Here is a 26,129-nt window from a genome sequence, read left to right as displayed (position 1 = left end):
AACGGAACTACACTGCATCTGAGCACCACAAACCAAAAACAGTACTTCATTCATTTTTTAATATTCACAGTCAGGGCTTTTTTTCAGGGGAAACTTGGGGGAACTCAGTTCCACCTCCTCTGGCTCAGACCCTTTGGTGCCTGCTCACCACAATCACTTGTAAACACAGAAGTCTGGTTTCTGTGTTTACAAGTGACAGCTTTGTAACCCCCTGAACTCTACACTCTGTATGTAATGCAATTCTGGTATTTAATGCCCCTTTAAGACCCTTCTACTGTTTGAGAAATCTGAATGGGTCGTGGTTGAGTTTCTAAGAAAAAAAGCTCTGTTCACAGAAAATTCACCCATCCACCCATCCATCCATGTCTCCATGCTTTATATTGCTGACAAATCACTTTGAAAAATACCCCCTCACATTTCTGGCCGTGGCCATCTTGAGTAAGGGCAGATGATTCAGCTCAGGCATGCAGGCAGGAAGGTGTACTTGGCTGAGAAAACCCCTCCTCTCGAAGACTCCTGGGCGTTATGACATAATTTGTCTAGGCATGGAAACAAGGAAGTAACTGAAGAAATGTAGAAAAAAAGTAAAAAAAAAATATATAGTTTCCTATCTTTTTACTAATGTTGGCAGCATAAGGATTACAAATAGTCAATGTTTTTTGAGAGCGTGAAGTTCCACTTTAAAGTGGTTGTAAAGGCTGAATTTTTTTTCTTACTTTTTAATGCATTCTCTGCATTAAGGTTAAAAAACAAACAAAAAAAAAACCTTCCAAGCTTAGCTTCACATCAGTCCGCATGAGTGTGGAGTGCAAGCCGCTTAAAGTGCAGCTCTTCTCCAGCCCCCTAATACTTTCCTGCGCCCAATCCCGATCCAGCGATGTGCACACAAGCTTTAGCTTTCCCTGGTCTCTTCCTTCTCATTGGCTGAGACAGCAGCAGTAGCCATTGGCTCCCACAACTGTCAATTACAGCCAGTAAGCAAGCGAGGAGCGAGTGGGGGCGAGGCCGAGCCATGCTCCATGTGTGAATGGACAAACAAGCGCCAACAAACTGTTGGCGCTGTATAAATCGTGAATAATAATAATGTATTAAAAAGGGGGCGGGGGGAGGGTTTTTATCTGTTTGTTTGTTTTTTTTTGTTTTTTTTATATCTATACACAAATATGTTGCCTATCATTTCTATTTTGGGCCTCATGCACACTGGTTTATAGTAGCTTTAGCTGTAGAATGCCATGTTTTTCAGCATTTTTGCACTAAAGTTTATTAGCATTTGCATTTTTTTTTTAGCAAAACAAATACTCCCACAAAAGCTTATGGCTCATGATTTTTCCAGCTGGAAGCCTAGTTCTGTTTTTTTTTCCAGACAGAAAACCCCCCTGACAAAATGCTGATAAAAGCCTGTGTGCATGGACACATAGGACAACATGCTGGAGAGTTTATTGGCTGCAGAAAAAAAAACGCCTGAAGCCAAAACGGCTGCTGTAAAAACGTCCAGTGTGCATGAGGCCTTAAACTGAATGGGTTGTTTTACAAGGTGACCGTTTTATAATCACTTTAACATTCGCAGTCTAAATTTATTTCTCACTACATGTTTCTTTTACTTGGTTATATGTAAACTGATGTGGTCATGTCTTTCTCTTTGTTTGCACTGCTCATATTATGAGCTATACTGTATGTGTATTGCTACACTCATTTTGTGGTTTCCTGTCTTCATTTCAGCCTCTTCCAGAGAAATTTGTAGTGAAAGGCGTAGTTGACCGTTTTTCTGAAGAATTTGTAGAGACCAGAAGAAGAGCTTTGGACAAGTTTCTTAAGAGGATTGCAGACCACCCAGTTCTCTCCTTCAACGAGCATTTTCATGTTTTTCTCACATCTAAGGTTGGCATTCCTTAGATTACTCTGTATGTAGTCCTGTGGAGCGCCCTCTTCTGGGCTTTTCCCTTTGTTTTTGTCTGTTATCAAAAAGTTCTGAATTCCAGCCCAAAAATGTTGTGTTATTATAGCGACGTCATTTTATGCAGATACAAACCAAGGACCTCAGTGCTGCAAAGCACAAGTGCTATCCACTAAGCAACTGTGTTTATTTTTTATTTGCATAGCATGTGGGGAATAGTGGGAACCTTTGTTATGGTTTTTATTGCTGCCTTCCTGTGCAAGTGATACCAAGTGTGTCAGGACTTCATGGGGACAGTGGGAGAGAGGTAATCTCCCCAACAGGTTATTGCCCATTCCAATCTGTCCAAAAGTACTGGAAGTTTGGCTTCCCTGCCAGAACTAGTAAGCAGCAAACGTCCAGGAAAGGCAAAACGGAGGTTTTTCTCCATGACGGATCCCTTTAGTATTTTTAATTTTTTTGGGAAAAAAAATGTTGTTCGTTTTCATAGCCATACAGAAAAAAGAAAACGCATAGACAATAAAGAACAGCCTGACAACCAGGCAACACATTAGAAACAAGACCTCAGCACAAGGCCAATAGTATAGCTCCAAGGCCAATATACAGCTACAATAACCGTAATTCCACTACATTTTAACCCAAAATGTAATGTTTTATAACATTTTTTGTTTTATTGACTCCCAATTCAGGTAACAGTCTACAGGTCTATTGGAATAAACAGTCCCTGGGGATGGTACAGAAGTACCCAACTCTGATTTGAGGAATGCACTATACATAGTCCTGAAATATTAATGGCAAACTCTACAGATATACAATATGGTGACTATCGGGAATCATTATAACTAGGGTTGTCCCGATACCACTTTTTTAAGACGAGTACAAGTACTGATACCTTTTTTCAAGTTCCCAAACGCTTTTTTCAAGTACTCGCCGATACCGATACTTTTTTTTTAATCTCATGTGACAGCGGCACATGTGTCAGTATTTTTTTTTTTTTTTTTATCTTTAACAATTTTTTTTACAATTTTTTTTTATTTTTTATTTATAATGCTTTTTTTTTTTAAAGGGGGGGGGGGGTGGACCGTGTCAGTGTGTTTTTTTCTTTTATTTTTTTATTTTCTACAATTTTTTTTATTCTTTTTTGTTTTTTCAGCCCTATTGGGGGCTTTGAGATACCAGGGGTCTTAACAGACCTCTGACATCTCCCCTTTGAGACAGGGACAGGGAAAGGGACTAGGGACACATGTTCTGAAAATGAAAGGAGAGAAGACAGCGTCTTTTCTTCGTTCATAAACTGAAACATTGTAAACACAGGTTACAATGTTTCAGTTATGTGAATGGACAGAGTCAGTGATCACTGACTCTGTCCATTTGGAGCAGTAAGGAGCCGGATTTACCAGCTCCTACCCCGCTCTCTATCCTGACAATTCCAGGGGGTGGAAGGGGAGAGAAACACGGCGGGAAACACGGGGGACACGGGGAGAGAGAGAGAGAAACACGGCGGGGGACATGGATGGAGACAGACTGCAGCAAAACGGAGGGGGGCTGGAGGAGGACACGGGACAGTCAGCGGTGATCGTTTGTGGGGGGAGTTACAAGCACCGATCACTGCTGATTTTAAAGCAGCTGAAAGCCACGGTGGAGGGGATGGGTGTAGAGAGAAGCGAAGAAATTACTTTTAAATCTATACAGCGGTGATCGGTGCTTGTAACTTCCCCACGCACTGATCACAGCCGACAGTACAAGTATCGGGTGAAGCATCGGGAGCATTTGCCAACAGTACAAGTACTCGGGCAAATGCTTGGTATCGGTACCGATACTAGTATCAGTATCGGGACAACCCTAATTATAACATATCAACTTGACACTGTAGATGTACGATTTGTCCACCCACCCCACACTTTATCAAATTTATTGGGTATTCCCCTACTGGTACAGTGAGGGAAAATATATTTGATCCCCTGCTGATTTTGTACGTTTGCCCACTGACAAAGAAATTATCAGTCTATTATTTTAATGGTAGGTTTATTTTAACAGTGAGAGACAGAATAACAAAAATATCCAGAAAAATGCACCTAAAGAAGGTTATAATTTGCATTTTAATGGGTGAAATGAGTATTTGATCAGCTATCAATCAGCAAATTTCTGCCTCCCAGATGTTTTCTATTCAGGTAACAAGCTGAAATTAGAAGCACTCTCTTAAAGGGAGTGCTCCTAATCTCAGCTTTTTACCTGTATAAAAGACACCTGTCCACAGAAGCAATCAATCAGCCAATCGCCTGCAGTCACTGATCAGAGTCTTACTGTCCAAATACAATGTCAGTAGGGATGATTCCTCTATCTACTTTGCTTGTGTGAATGGAATGCTACAGAAAAATGGCAACTGATTGCACGCGGCACGTTTACTCAGCGTGACCAGAATTTAAGCAGGTAATGCAAAGTGGCATCATCTCTGCTCTCCTCTGGCAGGAGAGGTCCCTCAGACGCATTTCACCCCCTTGTGGGTGTAATTGTTGAGGCTTCAAAGATGAAGCCCATTAGAGGGCGAAGGAGGTTGATAGTTTTCTATAGATAAAACCTAAATTTAGAACTATTTATTCTGCATTATTAAGGGCCTACATTTCCTAAGCAGTTATATGGGAGACTGCCCAATTTCAGGCTGTGTCTTGTTAATCAGGAGGTCGGGATCAGCAATTGTCTACAAGTACGCAAAGGGATCATTTTGCATGGTGTTGCCAACCTGCCAGATTGAAATTTACTGACACAACATCCAAATTTTACTGGCACAGCCAAGTTTTTACTGGCATTTACAAAAGTTACAAAATTACAGTTTTAAGTGCAAATTACATTATTTAGGCTAAAAACAAATACAATATGCAATTAGCAATATGATTTAAGGTAGATAATAAGGCGAAAAACATATTTCTTATTTTATTTTCGATATAGTAAGTAAGTAGCTCAGGGACAGGAGTGTTAGATTTTAAATTCATTAATATTTTTATGTAATAAATGTATCTGAATCAATGCTTAAGACATGGTAGCTTTGAGGGCAAATAAGGTTAGTTACAGGACAGAACAACTGGTGTAGGTTGGGCCACATCTATTCTTGAAAGTCTACGTCAAGAAAGAGGGTGGAGATGTTACTTAAAAATACATAAGTGGGCGTTAAAGCTCATCGCAACCTTCTTTGGAAACGAGCCAATTGTGCTTAGTTGGCTGTTAAACCTGTATAAATGTACACGTGGTGAGCATAGTGAGTAGGAACTCCAGGGTCACCCGGCCCGACGGGGCTCTCGGGGTCATCGGACTCTGCAGAGAGATGGGGGGTTGGAACCCAACCTGCTAGGAGGGACTCTAGCCAGCAGAGAAGATGTAACATCTTTTTTCTCCTTCTGTAACTTTCTGAGATGCCTCTGCCATGATGATTTACCAAGCTGTAATCAATGTAAGCATTAACTGTCAGCTGTCCTTATCTGTGGATGAATAAACATCGTATAATGAAGGAACTTATGTCTGTATATTTTGGAAGCAACGCCTGGAGATGGAGAGTTTTTGACACATTGCATGACACGTGTTAGAGGCATATGTCCCCTCTGTGTTCTCTGTTCTATCTCTCTCATCTCTCTCCCTCTCCCCCCTCATTTAACAAGGAGACAGGGGGGCAAGAAATTCGAACATGCATAAAATTGACTCTCACAGTGACACTGACAGCAGTGTGCAGCAGCACAGATGAGACCTCCCCAACACGACATATCCCAGTGACAGTCTTTCTTCAAGCCAAGTGGTCCCTCCAGTCCACTCCAGTCTAAACAGCACTGCATTGCTCCCATACCGTAGACCGGCACAGGAGGCTCTGCCCGCTACGTCTTGGCTCCATTCCACCATGACATCACAAAATATGCTATGGCGCCGCCTCCACCTGAGTCATCCGATCACACTGTAGCAGGCACTCTGATGGTCTCAGCCAATCCTGGACCTAGCCGAGCGTCGCAGCCATATTTTTTACTGGCAACCTTTTACTTTTACTGGCAGGAGAAAATTGTCTGTTTTTTTTTACTGGCTGCCAGTAAAAATACTGACTGTTGGCAACACTGGTTCCTGCCCAGTTCTTTAGATAAACGTCCCCTTGTTTGTTTTGTGATTTATTAGGATATTCCTATGTAACTTGTGCACCCAAAAAAGTCCCAGCTTTACTTAGTTGCTGGGATAGGAACAGTCGACTGTTATTTTAATCTAAATCTACTTGTGTGTTTTTATATGTAGGATCTGAACAGTCACAAAAAACAGGGGGCCACTCTGCTTTCAAAGATGGGAGAGTCTGTGCGATATGTAACAAGTGGATACAAGCTCCGAAATCGCCCTTTGGAATTTTCAGCCATAGGAGAGTATTTGGACACCTTTGCATTAAAACTTGGAACTATTGACAGGATAGCACAACGCATTATTAAAGAGGAAGTAGGTATGTTCTGCACTGTATGTAAGAATTGTAATGCTTTTTTAAATGCTGTTCTTTCACTGCCATTTGAAAGTTTCTGCTAAATATTATCTAGTTCCCCTCTGGAACTATTTAAAATTAAAAAAAATTGTACACCCGTTAAAATCTGCATGTTTGGCTATTCTTATTATAAAGGATTTATATAGCGCCATCAGTTTTGCGAAGCGCTTTAGAACGTAAGGTCAGGCGGTACCGTTTCAATACAAGAGGAATAGGAGGGCCCTGCTCGTTAGAGCTTACAATATAGAAGCGAGGGTCAAGTAATACTAAAGGTAATGGCTGTGGGGGATGAACTGATGGAGAAAATTAAAAGTACAGTTGTTAGGTGGAGGCGGAATAGGCTTCTCTGAAGAGAAACATTTCAGAGATCACCTAAAGCGTGGGAGAAAGTTGAACGCATTGGGGTAGGGAATTCCATAGGATGGAAGAGGATCTGGAAATATCCTGGAGGCGAGTATGGGAGAAGGTGACAAGGAAACTAGAGAACAGGAGGTCTTGGGAGGAACGAAGAGAACGAATTGGTTGCAATTTTAGAGATGTAGCTGGGGGCCAAGTTGTGGATGGCTTTGTAAGTTATTGTTACTGTGCTTCCCCGAAAGTAAGACCTACCCTGAAAATAAGGCCTAGCGTTATTTTTCAGGGGGCTACAATATAAGCCCTACCCGGAAAATAAGCCCTAGTTTAAAATGCTTGTACAATCCTATAATCCACTCCTATTACAGTAGTATATAATGTACAATGTGTGTGTTTCTGTAAGATAATTGCGGGGAAGAGAGCTCCAGCGGGTCACAGAAGCGCAGAGCGGTGCTATAACGAAGGTATATGGCACATTTATATTACAGAAACACACACATTGTAAATATATACTACTGCAATAGAGTGGATTATAGGATTTTACAAGCATTTTAACTCGGGATTCCTGACAGGCAGGGAGAGAGGGGGAGAGAAGACAGCACATTACATGGTAAGACCTACCCCTAAAATAAGCCCCAGTGTCTTTTTTTTTTTTTTTTTTTTTTACCAAAATTAATATAAGACCTGGGCTTATTTTTGGGGAAACAGGGTAGTATTTTGAATTTAATTTGTTGGGTGAGTGGCATTTAATAAAGGGATTGGCAGAGAGAGAGGTGGCAGACATTGAGCGCTTCGTAAGGTGGGTGAGTCTGGCAGCAGCATTCATGATGCCCCATAACTAGAGGTTAGAGACAGGTTTGTATTGGTAAAAACATATATTTTTACTTGGTTTACAGTTGCTTGCCACAGTTTAGGCACCCTAGGTGACATAAATTATTTAAGTTAATTGTGTGGGTGAAAAGTAGTAAACTACTTAATGGAACTTAAATTTCAAACCAACATATTGTCTAAAGAAAACATAGGAACAAAAAAGGTAATTGTGGTATGTGCAAAAGATTGTACACTCTAGTAAGTCCATGTTTAGGAACACCACCTTTTCAAAGAGCACAGCTTGTCATTTATGGTTGTGGCCACAGAGTTCAATTTGTATTCAAAGTGAAAGTCCAGGATTCATCTAACTAAGCTGAAACCGTCTAAATTCTTATTCTAACCTGTAAGAGGAAGCTACTTATGCTTCTATTCTGAGGGCGCTCCGGTCACATGATCGCCAATGATGGCTTCAGGGGAGAGGAGAGACAGCTGACCATGAATGCCCATAGTAAAGTCTAATACAAACCAGCAGGTTGAACGAAAAAAATAAACTGACAGCCAGACATTTTGTACTATGCTTGAGTCTATGGGTGACGTCACTGTCCAGGCTCTGCAGCCCTTGTTGGTGATTTCTCCTCTCCCCTGAAGCTGGCCGCTGGGGAGATCATGTGACTGGACTGGAGCAACCTTTTAGAATAGGTAGGTATGAGCTTCTTCACTTTACAGGATCGTTGGAATAGGAGTTACATAGGGATCAGAGCAGTTTTAGGCTTAGTTGGACCCACTTCAATCAGTGCGCTGCATTTGTTTCCACCAGGTCTCTGCTGTTGCTGTTTTGCAAACCTCAGATGTTGAAGTTTGTGATGAGATTGCATGTAATACTTCCTACTGATGACTGTTCCATGCAGATCATGTTTATGCAAGCAATTCTGTGATGCAACACCACTCACTCCTGTGTCAACCAAATCTTTCTGTAAATCCTTTAAAGTCATGCAAGGTTTGCCTTTGTCGTTCTGGCACAGATATGTGCTGTTCCCTACTAAAGTTTTCTTGGTCTTTTAGATATTGCCTTAACATCCAAATTTCCCCATAATCTACAATTTTATGATGACATGTGCAGTAGAAATTTCTATCTGCAAGCATTTTGTAGTCGGTTTATAGCCTCCTATTGCTTTATAGGCATAAAGTAGCTTCCATTTCAGATCCTTACCCAATTGCTTAGAGGAGAGCTCATAGCATTTGAGTAACAACCTTAACTTTGGATTATCTGAGATCTTATTAAAGTGGAATTAAACCCCCAAATCAAAAATGTAATATATTGCAGCTTACCAATAGTTGGATGTGTTGGCTGCGTTCGTTTTTCTTTTGGCTTTTTTCACTTTGTTTTCACCCAGTGATCTGGCCAGTAACACACCTCCCTTTATTGGAGTGCCCACCTCTGGATAAAGGAAAACAGAGTCACCTTTGGACAGCAGCATTGTCAGTCTGGGGGGAGTGTTAGATTTACTAGCAAATTTAGATACAACTCCAGCTGTATAAGCAGTTACAGCAAATGTTGTTTTTTTGTTTTTGTTTTTTTTTTTAAGATAAAGGTTTTATATAAAAGATGATCATTGTAAGCACCACTATCGGTGGTAAATGGTTTGTCTCATTACTATAATTGATACAATCTGACAAAGACCTTATTTTGTTAAACAACAGCCAACTTACTGGCTGGAACACCAGATGGAAATAGAACAAAGAGAGCCTAAAAAGGAAAACTAATGGAGCCATCACAATTTAGTCAATATGGTCTGGTGCATAGAGAAACTTGCCTCCATCCCCTGTACTACAAAATACGCAAAAAAAACAATCTACTGAACTTCATCAAGGCACGCTAAAACGGAAATATATATAAAACCTTATTATTTTATTCAATATCCACCCAATTTAAAAGAAACGCTTATTGTACATACAGACAGATACAAATAAAATACAACAGTTGGTTTACTTCTGTCAAACAATTTTGCAAAAAGTAGACCTCAAGCTGAGTGTACAATGCTGTTACCTAGAGGTATCCACATTTTATTATACATACAGGTTTACAGTTGATGTACCCGACAAAAATATCAATAACGATCTGGAAATCCTATGACTGATTTGTCCAACATTTCTGTTTTAAAAAAGTTATGAATTATTTATTATGGTAAAAACCCAGTTAAACTCTCAGCATGGCTTGTGGGCATCAGCAACCAGTAGATAACAATTGTGGTGATCTGTTGTTTCAGGAGACGGACAGGTTAGAACTGTTAAAGCTTTAGTTGTGTTCCATTGATTATCCTTGAACAAAGAACTCATGGAAATTCCCTCTAATGACAATGCAGAGTTTCCAGATTAGGGTGCAAGAGATCACTCTTTTATAGGCTACTCCTGTAAGATCAAGAGCTTGTGGATTTTGGTTGGCAGCTAAACCCTACCAGAGCCGCCACCCACAACCACCAAAACATGGCACCAAATGAATACATCCCTAGAGCTGAGAAGAGCTACCTATTCTAGAATTTTATGTATGAGCAAATGTGTTTTTAATCATTATTTTATTTAATGTGTTCCTTTCTCAGTATCTGTATGAAAGCAAGGAAACACAGCATGAAATTGAAAAAATAAAATGAATTAAAAAGTACAAAGGCAGAAATAATAAATCGCAGGCTAGAAAAGCAGTACTGTATCCAAGGAAAAAAACATTTAAACAAGTGTTTATCAGTTTAAAAGCTGTTACTAAATGTCTGAGCCCTGGTTCACATTGGTACGATTTGACATGCGATTTGACATGTCAAATCAGCGGCATCTGCCGGTGATCTGACGATATGGTTCTGGCTATCGAGATGGTTCCTTTAAGGACTGCACAGGCGCAATCCTTGCCGACGGAAATCTCCGAACCTCGGCCGGCATCCAGGGCGACGTGGAATTTGAGGAAAGTGGCCAGTCGGACAGCTTGCTCAGCCTCCTGGCTCTTTTTTTTTTTTTTTTACCGTCCTCCAATCCACAGGGATGTTGAGGAATGAGCCTGGATGCCGGCCGAGTTTTGGAGATTTCCGTCGGCAAGGATTGCGCCTGCGCAGTCCTTACAGGAACCAATCTCGATAGGGGAACCTTAACGACAAGTCACTGGCAATGGCACCATTCTAATCGGTGCGGCGCTGTACCGAATTCAAAAAGTAGTTTCTGTACTATTTGCGTTTTCGGGGTGTGATTTACATTGACATCTGTGCATAAACCTGCACAAATGTCTCTAAAAACCGGGACTGACAAGCAAGGGCTTCATTCCCGCAGCTCAGTGTGAACCTGGGCTAACAGACATTTTTTTCATGTGCTTCTGTTAAAAGCAAACAACTTTTAATGTATTCTTCTTTCACAGAAGTGTGGTGTGTTTTGAGCAACAAATCGTGTTCAGATACATTCTAGGGTCATTTACAATTGCTTTCACATATATAGCATGTCGGTTTCATAGGACAGTTACAGTGCCTTGAAAAAGTATTAATACCCCTTGAAATTTTCCCCATTTTGTCATGTTGCAACCAAAAACGTAAATGTATTTTATGTGATCGACCAACACAAAGTGACACATAATTGTGAAGTAAAAGGAAAATTATAAATGGTTTTCAAAAGTTTTAACAAATAAATATCTCAAAAGTGTGATATGCATTTGTATTCAGCCCCCCTTTACTCTGATATCCCTAACTAAAATCTAGTGGAACCAATTGCCTTCAGAAGTCACCTAATTAGTAAATAGAGTCCACTTGTGTGTAATTTAATCTAGGTATAAATATAGCTGTTCTGTGAAGCCCTCAGAGGTTTGTTGGGGAACCTTAGTGAACAAATGGCTTCATGAAAGACAAGGAACACACCAGACAGTTCAGGTATTACTTTGTGGATAAGTTTAAAGCAGGGTTAGGTTAATAAAATAAATAAAATAATATCCCAGGCTTTGAACATCTCACAGAGCATTGTTCAATCCATCATCCGAAAATGGAAACCGTATGTCACAACTGCAAACCTACCAAGACATGGCCATCCACCTAAACTGATAGGCCAGACAAGGAGACCATTAATCAGAGAAACAGCCAAGAGGCCCATGGTAACTCTGGAGGAGGTGCAGAGATCCACAGCTCAGGTGGGAGAATCTGTCCACAGGACAACTATTAGTTGTGCACTCCACAAACCTGGCCTTCATGGAAGAGTGGCAAGAAGAAAGCCATTGTTGAAAACCATAAGAAGTTCCGTTTGTGAGAAGCCATGTGGGGGACACGGCAAACATGTGGAAGAAGGTGCTCAGGTCAGATGAGACCAAAATGTAACTTTTTGACCTAAAAGCAAAATGCTACGTGTGGCGGAAAACTAACACTGCACATCACCCTGAACACACCATCCCCACGTGAAACATGGTGGTGGCAGCATCATGTTGTGGGGATGCTTTTCTTCAACAGAAACAGGGAAGCTGGTCAGAGTTGATGGGAAGATGGATGGAACCAAATACAGGGAAATCTTTGAAGAAAACCTGTTAGAGTCTGCAAAAGACTTGAGACTGGGTCGGAGGTTCACCTTCCAGCAGGACAACAACCCTAAACACACAGCCAGAGCTACAATGGATTGGTTTTAGATTAAGCCTTATTCAGGTGTTAGAATGGCCCAGTCAAAGTCCAGACCTAAATCCAATTGAGAATCTGTGGCAAGACTTGAAAATTGCAGTTCAGACGCTCTCCATCCAATCTGACAGAGCTTGCAAAGAAGAATGGGCAAAAATGTCACTCTCTAGATGTGCAAAGCTGGTAGAGACATACCCAACAAGACTTGCAGCTGTAATTGCAGTGAAAGGTGGTTCTACAAAGTATTTACTCAGGGGGCTGAATACAAATGTACGCCACACTTTTCACATATTTATTTGTAAAATATTTTGAAAACCATTTATAATTTTCCTTTCACTTCACAATTATGTGCCACTTTGTGTTGGTCTATCACATAAAATCCCAATATCTATTTACACTTTTGGATGTAACATTACAAAATGTCAGGGGGTATGAATACTTTTTCAAGGCACTGTGTATATCTTAGTATATATATCTGCTGAATATTGAAAATGCAAAATTCTTATTTGTTGCCTTTTTTTATTTATTTTTATTATTGCTCCAAATGTGTAAATTTTGTTCTCGACTAAAAAGATTCTGTTGTCTGTTAGAATATCTAGTGGAGCTCCGGGAGTATGGTCCAGTTTATTCTACCTGGAGTGCCCTGGAAGGAGAGCTAAGCGAGCCACTAGAGGGAGTGTCTGCTTGTATTGGGAACTGCAGCACAGCACTAGAAGAGCTGACGGAGGACATGACCGAAGACTTCCTGCCAGTACTCAGAGAGTATATCCTTTACTCTGAATCTATGAAGGTGATTATTCCTGTTTACAACAGATCTCCTGTATCTAGATTTGCTATATTAAAATTTTTTAGTTTATATCATGTTTACTTGGGCCTTGTTTGCTTTAGCATTCTAGGCACAGTCAATGTGAATGGAAAATAGCTGGAAGCAAAGCAACAAATTGAATAAGTGGTGCAGAAACCCAAAATTCAGGACACACTTGGCCGAAAACCAAAATTGACTTTTTTTTTTTTTTTTATATATATAAATGTATTATGTTCAGCTTTTTAAATTAATATGAATTTATGGTCGGCCATTATTGGCGTCTTTTGAAGCATTGTTAAAAATCCTGCTTGCTGCATTTTGTGTGCATATTTGGCAAATCGCACAAAACTCACCTTCCCGTTCAAATGCATTGAGAACGCATCAAAAATGCATTTGTTGCGTTTTTTGTGCCTTTTTTTAGTCACATGACCTATTAAACACACCATAAGCAAGGTAAAATTGCTGCAAAATTGTGGGCATTTTCGGCAGCCATTATCGGCCTTTTTTTTTTTTTTTTCAGAACAACGCTGAAAACCCTATTTTCGGTGGCCAAAATTTCAGTGCACCACTAAAAAGAATGCAGCATTTGTCTCACTAAATCTGAAGCCTCTGTCACAGGCATTTAGGCTGTACTCCAGTCAGGCACGCCACCAAACCAACCCACTTTCCAACAAACAATAACACCTCCTAAATAAAATTAAAATGTTTTTAAAGAAAATTTGTGGGTAAAAACGAAATTAGAAAATTAATAGTAGCAATAGGTAGCTCCTGCCATGGATCCGCCGATCAGGACACCTTCCAGATTCTAAGCTGCCACATATATTTGGACATAAAGCAGCTCTCATTCTGCAAACGGGTGCATTGTTATGGTGGGGAGGGTGTACCTGTTATTATGCAAATGAACAATTGGGGCAAACCAACAAACATACTTAACTCCCTCTCTCCCCTGCTGCACATAGTAAGTGTAGTAAATCCACTGCTTGGTTTAGCCCTTGTGGTGAAAACGTGGCAGCCGTGGGTGTCTGAGCAGCCATTGCTCAAGTACCAGTGCTATTACACAAAAGGCAGGGGTGTGAATCGCATACTCACCATAAGCTTAAGCATCAGGCATTTATCTTTTCTTTCAGTGGCTGAGCAAAACAGTGGTGGGTCAAGGTGAAGGTAAATAATACTGTTGGGCCACTATTAAACGTAAACTTGTTTCTTTACCCTGCTTGGGTATGTGCAATGCCCTATAAATACAAAGATATACACATACACACACCAGACACTTTATTAGATACACCTGTTCAATTGCTTGGTAACAAAAATTGCTAACCAGCCAATCACATGGCAGCGACTCAATGCATTTAGGCTTCTAGATGTGATGAAGGCGACTCGCTGAGGTTCAAAATGAGCATCAGGATTGGGAAGAAAGGGGATTTTAGTGACTTTGAATGTGGCATGGTTGGTGCCTGACGGGCTGGTCTGAGTATTTCAAAAACTGCTGATCTATTGGGATTTTCATGCACAACCATCTCTAGGGTTTACAGAGAATGAGCCGAAAAAGAGAAAATATCCAGTGAGCTGAGTGTTGTGTGGATGTCAGAGAAGAATGGGCAGAGATGATAGATAGAAAGGTAACTCAAATAACCACTCGTTACAAAGTATGCAGAATGCCATCTCTGAATGCACAACACATTGAACCTTAAAGCAGATGGGCAACGGCAGCAGAAGACCACACCGAATGCCACTCCTGTCAGATAAGAACATGAAACTGAGGCTACAATTTGCACAGGCTCACCAAAATTGGATAATAGAAGATTGGAAAAACGTTGCTTGGTCTGATGAGTCTTGATTGCAGCTGTGACATTCAGATGGTAGGGTCAGAATTTGGCATAAACAACGTGAAGGCATGGATCCACCCTGACTTGTATGAACAGTTCAGGCTGGTGGTGGTGGCGTAATGGTGTGGAAGATATTTTCTTGTCGCACTTTGGGCCCTTTAGTACCGACTGAGCATCATTTAAACGCCACGACCTACCTGAGTATTGTTGCTGACCATATCCATCCTTTTATAAAAACATTGTACCCATCTTTTGATGGCTCCTTCCAGCAGGATAATGCAAAGCTCAAATAATCTCACCACTAGTTACTTGAACATGACAATGAGGTCACTTTACTCCAATGGCCTCCACAGTCACCAGATCTCAATCCAATAGAGCACCTTTGGAATGTGGTGGAACGAGAGATTGGCATCATAGATGTGCAGCTAACAAATCTGCAGCAACTGTGTCATGCTATCATGTCAGTATGGACCAACATCTGAGTAATCTTTCCATTACCTTGCTGAATCTATGCCACAAAGAATGAAGGCAGTTCTGAAGGTAAAAGGGGGTCTAACCCAGTACTAGCAAGGTGTACCTATATAAAGGTGTGTGTGTGTGTGTGTGTGTGTGTTATTTATGTGTGTGTGTGTGTGTGTGTGTGTGTGTGTAATATATTTATATGTGTGTGTGTGTGTGTGTGTTTTTATATACACTGCTCAGAAAAATTAAAGGAACACTTTGAAAACATATCAGATCTCAACACGCAAAAATCTCATGCTGGATATCTATACTGATATAGACTGGGTAATGTGTTAGGAATGAAAGGATGGCACATCATTTGATGGAAATTAAAATTATCCACCTACATAGGGCTGAATTCAAAGACACCCTAGAAAATCGAAGTGAAAAAAATATGTAGCAAGCTAGTCCATTTTGCTGAAATTTCATTGCAACAACTCAAAATGGTCCTTAGTAGTTTGTATGGCCCCCGAGTGCTTGTATGCATGCCTGACAACATCAGGGCATGCTCCTAATGAGACGATGGATGGTGTCCTGGGGTATTTCCTCCCAGATCTGGACCAGAGCATCACTGAGCTCCTGAACAGACTAAGGTGCAACCTGGCAGCACTGGATGGACCGAAACATAATGTCCCAGAAGTGTTCTTTTGGATTTAGGTCAGGTGAGCGTGGGGGCCATTCAATGGTATCAATTTCTTCATCCTCCAGGAACTGGCTGCATACTCTCGCCACATGTGGCCGGGCATTGTTGTGCACCAGGAGGAACCCAGGGCCCACTGCACCAGCGTAGGGTCTGACAATGGGTCCAAGGATTTCACCCCTATACCTAAAGGCTGACCGCCTTTAGGTATCGGGATGAAATCCTTGGACCCATTGCATGCAGCCAGTTCCTGGAGGATGAAGAAATTGATACCATTGAATGGCCCCCACGCTCACCTGACCTAAATTCAAAAGAATACCTCTGTGACATTATGTTTCGGTCCATCCGGTGCCACCAGGTCGCACCAGTCTGTGGGTGCCATTGTGTAGCCTGTAGAGGTCTGTGCATCCCCAGACCATCACTGACCCACCACCAAACTGATCATGCTGAACGATGTTACAGGCAGCATAAAGTTCTCCGCGGCTTCTCCAGACCCTTTCACGTCTGTCACATATGCTCAAGGTGAACCTGCTCTCATCTGTAAAAAGCATGGGCCACCAGTGGCGTACCTGCCAATTCTGGTATTCAATGGAAAATGCCAATCGAGACCCAAATTGTCTGGCAGTGAGCACAGAGCACACTAGAGGATGTCAGGCCCTCAGGCCACCCCCATGAAGTCTGTTTCTGATTGTTTGGTCAGAGACATTCACACCAGTGGCCTGCTGGAGGTCATTTTGTAGGGCTCTGGCAGTGCTCATCCTCTTCCTCCTTGCACAAAGGAGCAGATACCGGTCCTGCTGATGGGTTAAGGACCTTCTACGGCTCTGTCCAGCTCTCCTAGAGTAACTGCCTGTCTCCTGGAATCTCCTCCATGCTCTTGAGACTGTGCTGGGAGACACAGCAAACCTTCTGGCAATGACACGTATTGATGTGCCATCCTGGAGGAATTGGACTGCCTGTTCAACCTTTATAGGGTTCCAAGTATCATCTGCTACCAGTAGTGACACTGACCCTAGCCAAATGCAAAACTAGTGAAAAACAGTCAGAAAAGATGAGTAGGGGAAAAAAATGTCAGACACCTCCATCTGAAAAACCATTCCTGTTTTGGAGGTCGTCTCATTGTTGCCCATCTAGTGCACCTGTTGTTGATTTCAATTAACAGCAAAGCAGCTGAAACTGATTAACAATCACCTCTGTATACACCCCTCCCCCTCTGCTACTTAACTGACCAGATCAATATCCCAGGAGTTCTGATTCAAAAGTGTTCCTTTAATTTTTTTGAGCTGTGTGTGTGTGTTTATGTTATAGCAAGGGAAACCCTGCTTGTTCATCCCACTCTGCTTCTGCATGCCTGCTGCTTCTGCTGTTATGCTTGATTCATCTCCACTGCTGATTTATTAATATCTGCATAATGGATTCCTAATTTTTTGTACTCTTGGACAACGCTTGTGATCAAGATTGAACTATTCATTTTCAGTACCTTCATGTAAAATTTATATTATTACACTGACACAGAGAGTCTGGTATCCAATGGCTTCTGCTGCCTCTGTGCCTTTTATGAAAGACAGAGATCAGCGATGGGTGTAGATGGGCACAGCGATGGATCGATATAGGACTCGGGTGAGTATAAAGAGAGGGGAGAGGGTGATAAACTTACTGAGACATAGTTTACCTCTAATATAGAGAATGCATTAAGTTGAAAGAATGTCATGCCTTTAGAACCAACACCAGTACAACAACGTCTGTCATATTGCTTTGTCTTGCAGTGAGACTTTGCCGGGCAGCAATCCCACCACACCTGGTGAACAAGCCCTAAATATGATTTTTACTATTTGTGTTCAAAGAGAAGTCAGAACTAGGGATCTAAATATACACCGTTACACAATTATTTTCTTGAGTTGCTGGCTTGTTTCTTCTATTAACTTTTTTTTTTCTATCATAATGTTATCTGTGCAAGAATGCATTCTGCAAGCTGCTAACTAATAACTGTATGGCTATATTTCTAGAATGTACTAAAAAAAAGGGATCAAGTGCAAGCAGAATATGAGGCTAAACAGGACGCTGCAGCCTTGAAAAGAGAAGAAAGAATTGGGGTGAGATTTTATATCCGATTTAATTTTCTTTCTTTTTTTTTTTTTGTTCTTTAAGATTTCAGTGACTGAATCTCTGTATGTATCTGAATAATCCATGATTGTGTTATGAATGTGCAGCTATATAACAGGGGTGACATTCCTGTAGTCAGTCGGGACCATATTTTGGTTGTAATAAAAAAAGGGGGGGGGGGGGTTAACTCAATATTTAATGATTGTGGTTTTGGAATGGGATTTTATATACGTTTTTTTATATGGGCATGAATGTCGGGAGTTGTCTTTGGACTGAATAGTGTGTATATGTATGTAATGTATGTAGGTTGTAATGAAGAAAATCTTCCTTTCCATTATTAGATTTGTAATATGCCTTTTAAACATAATTTTCTTAGAAAGTGCCAACTGAAGTGGAGAAGTGCCAGGACAAAGTAGAATGCTTCAATGCAGACTTGAAAGCGGACATGGATAGGTGGCAGAATAACAAGAGACAAGATTTTCGCCAGCTGCTCATGGGAATGGCTGACAAAAACGTTCAATATTATGAAAAGGTAAAGAGAATAAATATTTTTTTTATGGCTGCCATATTTTAATGTTGTGAGCTGTTTTTTTTGGTCTTTTGACTAGCGCCCTCATTTATAAATATGTGTACACCATTAAATCGGTAGTAAACCGAAAAATAAATAAAAAAATGGATACCCTGCGGGTTTATGCCATAATGTGGTAGTATGTACTGCATACTACCACATTATGACATGCTTCTCTTTCAAAGGAAGCCCTCCTCTGCTGCCAGGGCTTCCATCTTTACCCGGTCTTCCTTCCAGGTTTGCGGACCTTGGCTGTTTGCATGGCCCTGCATTCCACAGCATACTGCGTGCCCAGAATGCAGAGCATCGCTGCGCATACGCAGGTGACGTCATCTGTTATTGCCGATGTGACTTTCTCCTAAACCAGGGATATGCAATTAGCGGACCTCCAGATGTTGCAAAACTACAAATCCCATCATGCCTCTGCCTCTGGGTGTCATGCTCGTGGCTGTCAGAGCCTTGCTATGCCTCATGGGATTTGTAGTTCTGCAACAGCTGGAGGTCCGCTAATTGCATATCCCTGTCCTAAACGGTGCATGTTTAGGAGATATTTATTAAACCTACAGGTAAGTATGATTGTTATAAAATAAAAATCAGTAAATGATTCGATTGAAAAAAAAAAAAAAAAAAAAGCTTACCCGTAGATACATGTTAAGTTAGAGACTTTACAACCACTTAACCCCCGGACCATATTGCTGGTCAAAGACCAGAGCACTTTTTGCGATTCGGCACTGCGTCGCTTTAACTGACAATTGCACGGTCGTGCGACGTGACTCCCAAACAAAATTGGTGTCCTTTTTTTCCCCGCTATAAACAAAAATAGAGCGACAATTTTGAAAAAAATGAATATTTTTTGCTATAATAAATATCCCCCAAAAATATATAAAAAAAAAAGATTTTCCTCAGTTTAGGCCGATACGTATTCTTCTACATGTTTTTCATAAAAAAAAATCGCAATAAGCGCTTATTGATGGGTTTGCGCAAAAGTTATAGCGTTGACAAAATAGGGGGTATTTTTATGGCATTTTTAGTAATATAGTTTTTTTTTTTACTAGTAATGGCGGCGATCAGCTTCTTTTTTTTTTTTGGTACTGCGACATTATGGCGGACACTTTTGATGCATTTTTGGGACCATTGGCATTTTTATAGCGATCAGTGCTATAAAAATGCATTGGATTACTATAAAAATGCCACTGGCAGTGAAGGGGTTAACACTAGGGGGCGGGGAAGGGGTTAAGTATGTTCCCTGGGTGTGTTCTAACTGTAGGGGGGAGGGGTGGACTGACATGGGGAAATTACTGATCTTCTGTTCATACATTGTATGAACAGAAGATCAGCATTTCTCTCCCTCACACACACAGCTCCCAGTCCTCGCTCTGTAACGAGCGATCGCACACGGAAGTCGGGGGCGAGCCCCTATTGGCTGCTGGGCGAGGTGACGTATAGCTACGTGCTCTCGCCCAGCAGAGCCGACCTGCCTCCGTGGAACTGCGGCGGCTGGTCGGCAAGCAGTTAAATATCCTGGGCACATTCAACTTTCAAAAGTATTCAACTTTTTTTTAATAGGGTTATTTACTCTCAATGTTTTACCAGTTGATGAGGAATAGTTTTTTTAGTTACTGGTCTTAATGGGTAACTGATTACCCATGACCTTTCTTGAAGGTTGGGACATTTCAGGCATACTGTGATATTTTTCAGATATGCAATGTGTAGGTGACTTGTGGAGACTGACATCTATTTAGATATAGATTAAATATTGTGAGAGATGGGGTTGTATTATGAGTGCAATTCTTTATTTATGTATTAACCACAAAATACTTGTAAGAGGAAGGGGATTGCGTTGCATACATTTCCATGCCAGGAGATGCTACTAAGGATGGTGTGTTATAGCTAACCTGTTTTGAGGCCCATATATACAAGCCACAATGCCTTTAGCTCGTGAGAGGAAAGAAGACCTCTGACCTAGTGCTGCATGATTAAGCGTTAAAGAATCGAAATTGCCATTCTATCCCCCCTCCCGATCTTAAAACAGCATTTCCAGATTCTATGTAACAAGTGCAGAGTTCTCTGCTCACTTCTGACAGCTGACAGAAAAAAAAATCCAGACTGCCTGCCAAGTTTATCTCAACATCAAAGAGAACTATAAACAAAGTAACATTTGGTTCTTAGATGAAAGGGATACATTTCAGTCTGTAGATGAGGGCAGTTTAACCACTTAAAGATTAAACTTTTTTTTGACACTTGTTGCTTACAAGTTAAAATCTGTATTTTTTGCTAGAAAATTACTCAGAACCCCCAAACATTATATATATATTTTGTTAGCAGAGACCCTAGGGAATAAAATGGCGGTCGTTGCAATATTTTATGTCACACTGTATTTGCGCAGCTGTCTTTCAAAAAAAAACAATTGGGGGGGAAAAATACACTTCAATTAACGCCCGCCGCACGACTATTTATGTCCGCACAATGGCACGGACAGGCAGATGGGCGTGTATATATACGTCCTTGCCTTCTAGCGGGTGGGGGATCCCCTCGGGGAGCGATCCGGGATGACGGCGCGGCTATTCGTTTATAGCCGCTCCCCGGAGCTGAAGCACGGGGAGAGCCGTATGTAAACACGGCTTCCCCGTGCTTCACTGTGGCGGCGTATCGATCGAGTGATCCCTTATATAAGGGAGACTCGATCGATGCCGTCAGTCCTACAGCCACACCCCCCTACACTAGTAAACACACACACAGTGATCCCTAAATGTTACAGCGCCCCCTGTGGTTAACTCCCAAACTGCAACTGTCATTTTCACAATAAACAATGCAATTTAAATGCATTTTTTGCTGTGAAAATGACAACTGTCCCAAAAATGTGTCAAAATTGTCCGAAGTGTCCGCCATAATGTCGCAGTCACGAAAAAAATCGCTGATCGCCGCCAATAGTAGTAGTAAAAAAAAAAAAAATTAAGAAAAATGCAATAAAACTATCCCCTATTTTGTAAACGCTATACATTTTGCGCAAACCAATCGATAAACGATTATTGCGATTTTTTTTTTTTTTTTTTTTTTTTACCAAAAATAGGTAGAAGAATACGTATCGGCCTAAACTGAGGAAAAAACTTTTTTTTATATATGTTTTTGGGGGATATTTATTATAGCAAAAAGTAAAAAATATTGAATTTTTTTCAAAATTGTCGCTGTATTTTTGTTTATAGCGAAAAAAAAACAAAACGCAGAGGTGATAAAATACCACCAAAAGAAAGCTCTATTTGTGGGGAAAAAAGGACGCCAATTTTGTTTGGGAGCCACGTCGCACGACCGCGCAATTGTCTGTTAAAGCGACACAGTGCCGAATCGCAAAACCTGGCCTGGGCATTTAGCTGCAAAATGGTCCAGGGCTTAAGTGGTTAAAAAAGAACTAAACAGTAAAGTTAACTGTTAACTTTGTTCTGTGTTTGGAAGTCAAAATAAAGGCCCAGATTCTCAAAAGAGATACGACGGCGCATCTCCAGATACGCGTCGTTTCTCTGCGTAGCGCCGTCGTATCTATGCGACTGATTCTTGGAATCAGTTACGCATAGATATCCATTAGATCCGACAGGCGTAAGTCTCTTACGCCGTCGGATCTTAACTGCAATTTTTTTTTGCCGCTAGGTTGCGCTTCCGTCGGCCGACGCAGTAAAGTTACGACGTTTACGTTAGGCTTTTCCCGGCGTAAAGTTGCCCCTGGGTCTATGAGGCGCAGCCAATGTTTAGTATGGCCGTCGTTCCCGCGTCAAAAATTGTTTGCGCAAGTCGTCCGTGAATGGGGCTGGACATCATTTACGTTCATGTCGAAACCAATGACGTCCTTGCGACGTCATTTGGAGCAATGCACACTGGGATATTTTAGGGACAGCGCATGCGCAGTTCGTTCGGCGCGGGGACGCGCTTCATTTAAATGAAACACGCCCTCTACACGTCGAATTTGAATTCGGCCGGGTGATTTACGCTACGCTTTGTGAATAAAGCACTTGCCTGAAAAACTTGCGGCGGCGTAACGTAAATGAGATACGTTACGCCCGCACAATTTTGCGCCCCCATCTACGTGAATCTGGGCCAAAGTGTTCTCTCTGGAAGAATTGGGTTGCTGCTGGAAAACTACTTGATACTTAAACATCAATTATCTAACCACTATACTACGATATATCACTACATCGGTTAACAGTAAAGTTAACCCAATTGTTTTTGTATAATGTGAAAGATGTTACTCCGCGAGAATCGTGATTCTCATTTTAGCCAGAATCCTGCAGCTCTACTCAGACAGTCATTGATACCTAGGCTAAAGTTGGCAGCAACAGCATGTGTTAAACTCCTATTTGTATATTGACATTGTTTTTAAATACATTTTTATTAACATATAATGCATTTTATGGTATGCTGTTTTAGTAAAAAAAAATGCTGTGTTTTTAGTATAAGCTGCTGATATCTGCACAAATGATGATTATATTTAATAGCGCAGCTGATGCTGACAGTAACACTATTAATAGATGGCAATATTATTGATGAACACCGAAGCCTGAAGGCTTTTCTTTGTCAGTAAAGCTTGCACGTGATCACTATGTCATATCTCGCAGCCAGGACCGAGAGCGTGCAGCCACACAAAAACGTCAGCTGCTTGCTGCCTAAGGGGAGGACGTTTATTAACCATTCCTAAGCACTGTGCATTGTGCTGGGGATCGGTAATACAGATTGTGGGTGAAAATTCCTTAATGAATCAGTTATATGCACCTTATGAAGACTTTTTAGAATTAATTTCTACTGTGAAGAACACATTTACTCTCTTGGCGGCAAAGCCCATTTGCAACTCTGCCTCTTGTCAACCACACAGTGAAAAACAAAACAATAGCTGTTATGGTAAAAAATGAAATGCAGGCAAAAATTATTTACCAAATTTTACATAGGATGTGAAAAAAATGGCAAGTAATAATTATTTAGAGCCAGAATTCTGTCGCTTACGCTTGTTTTTTGTACCTCCTATTAGTGCCTTACTGCATGGGAGTCCATTATACCGCTGTTGCAAGACAAACCGGAGCCTAAATGAAGACCGTCTGACGTTACATTTGAACCTGTTGCACAATTCTTCATACAGTGTGGCCAACAGCCTGAAGGACCCTTCACTTGTGGTGTTACAAAGCAAATATACCAAACTTTAACTTTTCTTGACCCCCCCATTCCCCTTTTCTAAGTTTTATTATGTGTGTTTACTGCTCTTCTAGAAAATTCCTACATGAAAAGCTGCTTTCACTGAGCTAAGAGGCCTGGACACAATATGAAACTCGCACCAACCACTTCAGTCTGGAGGAGCTTTTCACTTGCGTAACACTAAGCAGAAGAGGCTTTATCTATTACAACAGAGCCACTGAAGGCATTAAAAGTCCCACAGCAATGCAGCGTCTCATTTTTTTTTTCGTCACGGAGTGTTTTCAGAAAAATGTTTCTATGGTGTTTACCTCTTTTTCTATATATCTTTCAGAGGACCGACATCATTGATATTATTATTATTATTATTTTTTTTTTTTTTTTTACAGTCCCGTTTGTACAGTTCCTTTTTGCCTTTTTACCAGGAGTTCCTGATGTTCGCATGAACTGTATTGGTGGCATGAAGTTCCCCTTCGACGTGCTTTATTCTTTTCCCCAAAATGTAAAGCTGTAAAAACTGCAACATGTTGATATTTCATCCCATAGTGCCAGATTAGAGCGGGAGAGTTCTGTTTACACTGGGGCCTTATCTGAAACAGATTAAAGGGAACAACTGGTCCAGAAGTTATTTTTTTGTTAATGGTTTTGATTGTCCATGCAAAAAAAACTAAAAATTTAAAGTAAATATGTTTATGACTTTTTTAAATAATAAAACACACCTAAAAATGTGCTGTGCCTGTTATCGAAAGACCTTATACCAGTTACACAACCTATGAACACAAGGGGGAATGGCAGCTGGTGATGAAGTGATCAGGTGGGTGGCCCCATCCAAAATAAATCAAAGCAGTATTGGGCTTCACATGACCCCTTTTTATCACTTGTGTGTCAGAAAATAGTAATGATCAAATCAACTCAAACTGTTTTGGCCACCAAAAATAACGATATCATTTTTCATAAACTGTTTTTTGTAAAATGTTGATGGTGTTTTTATGGGTGGACTTGAGGAGTCTACTGGAGCACAAGACATTTAAAATATTGACACAACGCTTAGAAATCAGGTAGTGCCATTTAAAATGCCGGTGGTATGTGAGGAGCAATCTTTCCCCCTCCAGTAATCCTATAGAAGAAAGGTGATCATTTACTGCCTCCATTTGCCGACTCGGTTCGGTAAATTTCATAGCAAAATTGCATGAATTAGACTATCCGATTTGTTGGCCTGGGTACTTTCACACCCATAGTTGGCAAAGTTCTTGGTAGTTTTCCATAATGTCACTTTTGTAACATTTTAATTTTATGTTTAGGATTTCAAGCTGAATTTTTTTTTTTTTTTTTAAAGTGTATTTTTGTGCGTGTACTCGAGAGAGGAGCCGGACTGCAGGAGTTGGGAGTAGGCAGGCCTCCCCCAGAGGCAATCTGCCACCTTTCTCCATGCCCCGGGTGGCAATGGCGGGTGTGTGAGGGGGTCCTCCCACACAGCCCGCCCTACCTGCTCCGCTTTGAAGCCCAACGGGGCAGAGGGACTCCCTATAAGGGAGTGAGAGGATCTAGCCCGCTCAACCAGCCCTGTTAGTCCTTCGCCTCTCTTTTTTTAGAGACCGTGTGGTCAAAGTGCGTGCATGTTAACCCAATTTCGAGTGCGTGGGAGGGGGGTGGTTTTTGTGGGAGGGGGGTGGTTTTTGTGGGAGGGGGGTGGGCGTACTAGGCACAGGCTTACCTCGCATAGCACACCCACCGGGAGCCGGGCTGAGACCACCAAACTCCATTCACATGTAGCCGAGACCGGGATCCGAACCCCTAGCTGCAGAGGTGAATGGCTTGTCAGCGCAGCACAATGCCAATCGCGTTGAGCCACCGCAGCTCCCATTAAGCTGAAGTTTTTTATGCCGTTCATTATAACATTTATTTATTTGACAGTAGACCTGAAAAAAAAAAAAAACGCATAAAAGTAATCTTTTTCGGCGAAGCTGCCTCTGGGACCACTTTTATAAGAACGCAGGACACCTAACGGAAAAAAGATACTGGGGTTTTGGCAGCTAGCTAGAGTATTTAAAGTCAAATTAATGACATATTTACTGTTAGGCGGTCGTTAAGGTGCTAAAAAAGTGCAATATGTATATAATGTGAGTCTATACTGTAAAACCTTGGATGTTTTTTCTGACGGAATTCCGCTCAAGCTTGGCTTGCATGCACACAGTCACACAAACTTTCGTCCGTCAAGAACGCAGTGACATACAACACTACAACGAGCCGAGGAAATGAAGTTCAATGCTTCCGAGCATGCATCGAATTGTTTCCGAGCATGCATCGGAATTGCTATAGACCATCGAATTTTCCGATAGGAA

At 41.2% G+C, this 26,129-nt stretch overlaps 1 protein-coding gene across 3 annotated transcripts in view; it reads left to right on the top strand.

The window, feature by feature from the left end:
* Positions 1–24,503, top strand: part of SNX30 (sorting nexin family member 30) — an 88,545-nt gene extending 64,042 nt beyond the window's left edge. For all 3 annotated transcript variants that reach the window (XM_040361174.1, XM_040361156.1, XM_040361165.1), the window contains exons 4-9: positions 1,720–1,878; positions 6,158–6,353; positions 12,766–12,965; positions 17,954–18,040; positions 18,427–18,582; positions 23,630–24,503. In XM_040361174.1, coding sequence (XP_040217108.1) covers positions 1,720–1,878; positions 6,158–6,353; positions 12,766–12,965; positions 17,954–18,040; positions 18,427–18,582; positions 23,630–23,689 — 858 coding nt within the window. In that variant the 3' untranslated portion in view covers positions 23,690–24,503. The remainder of the gene's footprint in view (positions 1–1,719; positions 1,879–6,157; positions 6,354–12,765; positions 12,966–17,953; positions 18,041–18,426; positions 18,583–23,629) is intronic.
* The last annotated feature ends 1,626 nt before the right edge of the window (positions 24,504–26,129 follow it).

This window comes from Rana temporaria, chromosome 1 (genome assembly GCF_905171775.1).
Source record: "Rana temporaria chromosome 1, aRanTem1.1, whole genome shotgun sequence".
In the NCBI taxonomy this organism is placed as follows: Eukaryota; Metazoa; Chordata; class Amphibia; order Anura; family Ranidae; genus Rana; species Rana temporaria.
This window is presented reverse-complemented; position numbering and strand designations above follow the sequence as displayed.